The sequence below is a fragment of the Pygocentrus nattereri genome, chromosome 30 (genome assembly GCF_015220715.1).
Source record: "Pygocentrus nattereri isolate fPygNat1 chromosome 30, fPygNat1.pri, whole genome shotgun sequence".
NCBI lineage: Eukaryota > Metazoa > Chordata > Actinopteri > Characiformes > Serrasalmidae > Pygocentrus > Pygocentrus nattereri.
In genome coordinates this window covers 11,623,472-11,630,971 of record NC_051240.1, presented here as the reverse complement: position 1 = coordinate 11,630,971, position 7,500 = coordinate 11,623,472, and the positions used below count along the sequence as shown (strand labels likewise).

General features: G+C 42.1%; 1 protein-coding gene across 1 annotated transcript in view; it reads right to left on the bottom strand.

Annotated features, from left to right (window-relative positions):
* Nucleotides 1-7,500, bottom strand: part of LOC108430020 (kinesin heavy chain-like) — a 25,950-nt gene that overhangs the window by 11,039 nt on the left and 7,411 nt on the right. Inside the window, exons 8-15 of the mRNA XM_017702157.2 lie at nucleotides 7,340-7,464; nucleotides 6,681-6,785; nucleotides 5,528-5,676; nucleotides 5,253-5,401; nucleotides 3,510-3,679; nucleotides 2,470-2,538; nucleotides 1,550-1,756; nucleotides 970-1,116 (exon numbers count right to left, since the gene is read on the bottom strand). Coding sequence (XP_017557646.2) covers nucleotides 970-1,116; nucleotides 1,550-1,756; nucleotides 2,470-2,538; nucleotides 3,510-3,679; nucleotides 5,253-5,401; nucleotides 5,528-5,676; nucleotides 6,681-6,785; nucleotides 7,340-7,464 — 1,121 coding nt within the window. The remainder of the gene's footprint in view (nucleotides 1-969; nucleotides 1,117-1,549; nucleotides 1,757-2,469; nucleotides 2,539-3,509; nucleotides 3,680-5,252; nucleotides 5,402-5,527; nucleotides 5,677-6,680; nucleotides 6,786-7,339; nucleotides 7,465-7,500) is intronic.

Here is a 7,500-nt window from a genome sequence, read left to right as displayed (position 1 = left end):
CGTAAAATGACAGAGTGGGGTCAGCAGATTCTGAGGCGCATAGTGCGCAGAGTTTGCCAACCTTCTGAAGAGTCAATCGCTACAGACCTCCAAACTTCATGTGGCCTTCAGATTAGCTCAAGAACAGCGTAGAGAGCTTCATGGAATGGGTTTCCATGGCCGAGCAGCTGCATCCAAGCATACATCACCAAGCGCAATGCAAATGTCGAATGCAGTGGTATAAAGCGCCACCGCTGAACTCTAGAGCAGTGGAGATGTGTTCTGAGTGACGAATGATGCTTCTCTGTCTGGCAATCTGATGGATGACTCTGGGTTTGGTGGTCCCAGGAGAATGTTACTTGTCTGACTGCGTTGTGCCAAGTGTAAAGTTTGGTGGAGGGGGGATTATGGTGTGGGGTTGTTTTTCAGGAGTTGGGCTCGGCCACTTAGTTCCAGTGAAAGGAACTCCTAATGCTTCTGCAGACCAAGAGATTTGACAATTTCATGCTCCCAACTTTGTGGGAACAGTTTGGGGACGGACCCTTCCTGTTCCGACATGACTGCGCACCAGTGCACAAAGCAAAGCCCATAAAGACATGGATAAGTAAGTTTGGTGTGCAAGAATTTGACTGCATCTCAACCTGAGAGAACACCTTTGGGATGAATTAGAGCGGAGACTTTGAGCCAGGCCTTCTCACCCAACATCAGTGTCTGACCTCACAAATGCACATCTGGATCAATGGTCAAAAATTCCCATAAACACACTCCTAAACCTTGTGGAAAGCCTTCCCAGAAGAGCTGAAGCGGTTATAGCTGCAAAGGGTGGGCCAACATCATATTAAACCCTATGGATTAAGAACATGTATGTGAAGGCAGACGAGCAAATACTTTTGGCAATATAGTGCATTTCTTGACAAATGAATAACCTTTACTTAATGGCTGTTTTGACTGGAATTTAAATAAATGAAGGCTGCTCAATACAGTTTGTACCGTTTTAATATCCTTGGTACCCATGACGGCTCCCATATCGCTGAGGTCTCTCAACAGCAGACTGAGAATCTCTACTGCTCTCCTCCTCTGGATAGCACTAACCTCCAGCTGCTCTGCCAAGTCCCTTTGAGCAGCCTCTAGAAGCTCCTAAAACACATACACACAAATGCGCCCCTCTGTTGGCTGTATGGTGAAACTGCAACTGCATATTTCCAGGGAAGATGTTGAAAAGGATCTTACCAGTAATGTAAATAGCATCTTCGGGACCCCAGTGCAAAAAAGGGGCACCCCTTATGAAAATTAGATTAAACTGATAAACGTCTTAACCAAGTTGGTGTTCCAAAGGTACATTATTGACTACATTTAGGGTGAGAGGAAAACGGTAAATTAGAGTTTGCTCTGAGTTATTGCTTTGAGTACTGTATGTACAAATTTGGACTTAAGTGTGTTCCTCTGTTATGTGTATATACACACACACACACACACACACACACACACACACACACACACACACACACACACACACACACACACACACACACACACACACACACACACACACACACACACACACACTCACATTCTTCAGTGTGAGCTGCTGGGTGATCGTGTGGTTGGCGAGCGCGCAGGCAGATGCCTCCTGGCACTTCTGGTCGTAGCTGAGTGCGAGCTCCTCCAGTGCAGACAGCACCTCCCTCACCTCCCCCCTCAGCTCCTCATTATCCATTTGCAAAGAGCACAGCTCCTCCTGCAACCGCACACTGTCCTGCTGCGATGATGCCAACAACTACACACACACACACACACACACACACACACACACACAATTAGGCTTTAGCTCATATCTATAAAAGTACCAGTCCAATACCGGGACACATCTACTAACCGAAGACGTCTTCCTTCTTTTCCAACTTTCTACATTTTAGAATGATAAAGCCAAACTGACACATATGGACATAAACAACACCTTCTATTTAAAGATTTGCACACTCTCGACATTCTCTCAAGCATGTTCAAGAGGAGCCACCAGGGATGCTTCTCCAGCAGACTTGAAGATTCCACATATACAGAGCCCTTAATAAAATTACTTGGAGGCAGCATTTAAAAACTAACTTTTGTTTTGGAAATAGCTTCATACATAAACACCTGTTTAGGTCACAAACACATTTCATCCGTTTACACTCAAGCTTTTAAATCAGTGTCAAAATTGACAAACTTGTGTCCACATAAAAGTATGTAGTTACTGTTGTACATGCTATATGTTGACCTGCTTAGAGCCTTGGTTTACAGTACATCTTTGTAATGTGTATTTTTTGGAATACTGAAAGTCAGAGCGGGCACAAAGAGCTGCATTCCAACATACTGTAACAGGCAAGGTTGTTTACTTTTATATTAAAAAAAAAGTATACATTATGTATACAAATCTTGAAGAAAAAAAAAAAAAAAAGGATTGGAAATTATACAATGCCTTTTGCAACAAAACCCTTCATATTCTCTCACCTCTTCCTGCACCTCCATTTGCTGCTTCAGTTTCTCAGCCAGCTGAGTCTGCACATTAATCTCATCATCCTGCACAGAGAGAGAATGACTGATTAACTGGGAGAGAAAATTTAAAAAGTCAAAAATCGCTGCAATACTGTACAACAAGCATCATATTCCCTCCCCGTCTCCACCCTAACACTCTGACGACTTTAGAAATAACTAAGCTAGAGTAAGGCGTTTAATACAAAGTCTAACAACAAATTCCCAGAAACAGGAAGTATAATAAAAGGCCTATTTAAAGAAAAGTGGAGCGAGGACAAATATTCGAGATTATCCCACAGACATGGGGTAAACTGTAATAGACATGGGGCCAGAGCCAATAAATAACTGAAAATACAGTTAACTCAATACAGTTTATGTACAAATTTTCAGAACTAAATAAAACACACACACACACACACACACACACACACACACACACACACACACACACACACACACACACACACACACACACACACACACACAATAACAGAAAAATGATGAAAGTCACTTCTATGGTCTTCAGATTGAAATTGAAATTTTGTGCATGACCTTCTAGACAAACCTCTCTCTGTTGCAGTATTTAATCATGTTAATATGAAGCTGACAGATAATATTATGCACGAAGAGACAGACTCAACTCTACATTTTATTCTTTTAAAATTTATCTTCAAAAAGGAGCCATTTTATTTCAACTGGCTAGTTTCCAGGTTTTCTAACAGCATCAAAGCATAACTGACTGTGTTGTTCAAAGGTGGTGACACTGATAGGCCTCTTTATTTAAAGTTCGCGGTGACTGGGTTTTTTCTTTCCAAATAAAGTACTGATGTTGGCTTTTCATGTGGTACAGATTTGAATGTATTTACAGAGTAACACAAGTAATCTACTCCAATTACTTCTAATAAATCATCTACATTATAGTTTGAGAAAAGTATTTAGTAATTTGTATTAGATTACTTCTTTTGGATATCCACTCCAACACGAGTGCACATATACACACATGCATATATAAACACCTTGTCATCCATTTGTTTGTAAAGGTTTCTGAGGTTCTCCTCATGCTGATCCTTCTCTATAGCAGTAACCGTGGTGATGGAGGGTAGAGTGCTGCTGATGACTGGTGTACTGTCACAAATCACGTTCTGATCATCATCATTCAGCTGCTCCTGCACAGGTACACAAACACCTGGCGCGCACACACACACACACACACACACACACACACACACACACACACACACACACACACACACACACACACACACACACACACACACACACACACACACACACACACACACACACCTCAGTCAAAATCAAAACTTTCTCCTCCTTCAATGTGACATGAAGCAGATATTTTGGGTGGAAAATAGTTTTGGCCGATGATTTTTTCCTCAATCTGGATTTTAATGGATTGTGAAGAGTGTCTGTTCTCAGAGAACATCCAGCCAGAAGCTAGTATTCAGTCAAATCATGGAGGACTACACTCCACCTACTAGGGGTAATTAATCCACTAGTCATTAATGTGGGCAACAGTCTAGTCAACTAGTGGATGACAGTACCTGAAATACAGAGGTGGTAAAAACTGCAGTGAACAGGCAGCAGGAGAGAACAAACAACCTTTCTAATAAACAAAAAGCCAAAACACTTAATATAGAAATACTAGACATAATGAAACCAATTCAGCTGCAAGCTGTGTAAAACTGCACTGAAATACAATCTTGTAGGCCAAACTGGGTAGGCGTCCAGGACCAGCATTTCCAATAAGAAAGGGCCATTGACAGACTTGCAAATTGACCAATCACAAAATGTTTAGCAGATGTGTCCATAACTAGGAACAAATCAACAGCTGCCCAACCTGCACCTTCATCTCCAGCACCTGCACTGGGGGAAAGAGATAAAATCCTGGTAGCACAGGATGTACAGGAGGAAAAGTATGAAAGTTTTGTACCAGGCCATATTTATGTGTGTCTGTATGTGCAGCTGGGAATAGAGGTGATGACCGCTGTTTTGGTTAGAATGGTGGGAGGAAACATTATTGGTTAATAATTTTACACAATGATGTGTTTAAAGGGGGAAATCCAATGATCAAAATGAGTGCAAAATTTAGTCATTCCAATGTAAACAAAGTCATTCAGAGTGGTTTGATGTGAAATGCTTTGCTCTAGAGAAACTTACCGAGTCATAATTGTTCACAATAGCGTTGATGGGAACCAGAAGTCTGAAAAATACCTCAAAGCTCCCTCACAGGAATGTGAATACACTACCTGACAGTTTCATGATGGTTTAAAGAAGACTGGCCTAAAACATGTGGGTGGATAGGGAAGTGCAGGCGAAGGTAGTGCTAGGAGTCTTACTCAAGGACTCTTATTGGTATGGTGTAGGGTGCTTGCCCAGGCAGGCATCGAACCCCTGTCTACAGTAGAAGGCAGAGGTGTTACCCATTACACTATACCAACCACACTATAAATTCACTGATCATCCTGGACAGTAAGTAATGTAGTAATCCATGCTTGCTTTGTAGACTGGTTGCCATAATCATGGTAAAGAAATCAGAGTTGGTTTCTCTAGAATGAACCATTTTACATCAAACCACTTTGACTTTGCTTACATCTCATTGAATTACACAGACATTTTGATAATTTGGTGGAATTGCCCTTTTGTATGACTAAGGACATAAACTGATAAACTACAATAAGGTTGATTTTGTTTTCAGTTTGAGTCTAATTTCTCTCCCTCCATTGTGTAACCTCTCTCACCGTTCCTCCACTGGTTGAGCTCTGTCTGCAGTTTCTCTATGATGCCTTTCAGACTCTCTCTTTTCTGTTTCTCCTTCTCATATTTCTTCTTCCACTCCTCTGCTGTCAGCTCCACATTCACACACACGGTGTTCCTGATGCTCTTAGCTCTGCAGGTGAAACACACATTACCTTTAAGAACAGATCAAATTCATCACAGCTGACGCTGTGAAATAAATCAGAAGTGCTAATTTATTTGAGAGAGTAGTCTCTGGGGGTTTGACTGTGCCCGAGACCTCTGTCCGAACAGTAGAGTGGATTTGGTCTCAGCCTCATTAAAGACGGATGGAGAGCAGCAGATGATTATTGTGGTCCTGCAGTTTCCACCCAGAGAATCCTGCAGAATCCGAGTCATCTTACTGTCACGATACGGCACGTGAGTCTTCTATAAAAGACACACACACACACACACACACACACACACACACACACACACACACACACACACACACACACACACACACACACACACACACACACACACGCAGTTAGAAGTTAGTGTTCCTTAATCAAAAATATGAATCCAATGATTTGTTTTTAATGCTTCACATACTGTGCTGACTAATTTTGCTCTCTTTGTAACTAAACATGCAGTTTTGCAAGTGTGTTTTAAGTACTGATAATATTAAATGATAAGCTCAAGCAAGCAAACTATGACATAATTTATCACAATAATGATAAATATATTGCCCAGCTCTTCCTTATGATTAGGGAATACCAGGGAATTGTGGGCAGAGAGAGAGCGTGAGCGAGCGAGAGAGAGGACTGCAACTCGCTCTTGGCTGGTCTTCCTATGCGGCAATCAAGCACCTGCAACTGATCCAGAATGCAGCACAATTCAATCTTCCCAAATTCACTCATGTCACTCCACTGCTGCACTCCCTTCACTGGTTTCCTGCAGCTGCACACATCAGATTTAAAACCCTAATGCTTGCCTACAAAGCCAAAAACAGACCAACCCCTCCCTACTTGATGGCAATGGTCAAAACTAGATCTGTACCTCGAGCCCTTCAAGCCTCAAATACAGCTCGGCTTGACCTGCCATCCTTCAAGACGCATGGAACCCAAGCCCCTTTTCACTGTCCTGACACCCAGGTGGTGGAACGAACTCCCACTGGCTGTCTGAACAGCAAAGTCTCTCATGGTCTTCAAACACAGACTAAAGACACATCTCTGTCTACAGCACTTCAGTGAGCACAGAGTTAAGTATTTATTGTAATGTATTGCACTGCACTGTGTTTAACTCTCTTTTCTCTAGGTATCAACATGGGCTTCTGTCTCAGGACTGGCTTTCTCTCTAACCTATTTGAAATTAGCCAAGATACTTTCTCAGAGTGGACTGCAACACACAAATGCCGTAAATGTACATTAAATGAAAAAGTCTCTTACGGTGCCCTCTGCCAGTGCAGAGATGACGTTGCCAAGAGCAGACAGAGACTTGTTGATGTTTTTAGCCTCGTCCAGTACCGCTCCGGCTGCTCCCGTTTTACTGACCTGCAGGGGGATGTGGGGGGGAACAAAATTAATAAATAAAAATCAAATTGACAAATTGATTAAATTACACATTTTGGAGGATCTTCCAAGATTGACAACATGTCATTTGATGCTCTGTAGCAGCATTCTTCATTAAAAAGGTCACTGGTGTTACTGTCTCTGGTGTTACCTTTCTTATGTGTAACACCTATGATGATCAGTAACACCAGTGACTCCTATGGACAGACAGAAAAGTGGACGTTTCTGTGAAACAACCCACTTATTGCTTACAGTGCATGGTCACTCGGTTCATTCACTGGATGTGACATGCACCACTGCATAGTCACCTGCGTAACATTTGTGATTTTAATTACTTACTGTATTACATATTTTATAGTTGTTTTAGTAAATTTTATTATACATCTTTTATTTAAGCATCTGTATACTAGGCCACAGCAATACTTCTGCTTTGGTCTTGTAGTTTGTGCTGCTGTAATAGACGACTTTCCCCTAAAGTGCTCCATCTATCTGTCCATCCATCCATCACACAAACACACACAGACAGACACAGACACCTTTTCACTGCCAGCCAGGTCGACCAGGTACAGTTTGCCTGTGAGTTTGTGCTCTGTGTCCAGGTGCTCCTGTTTGATGTTGATGAGGAAGATGCTGTGGCTGCGGGAGCTGTGCTCATTCATATCTTACATACGGGGGCAAACAACAATACACACTATAA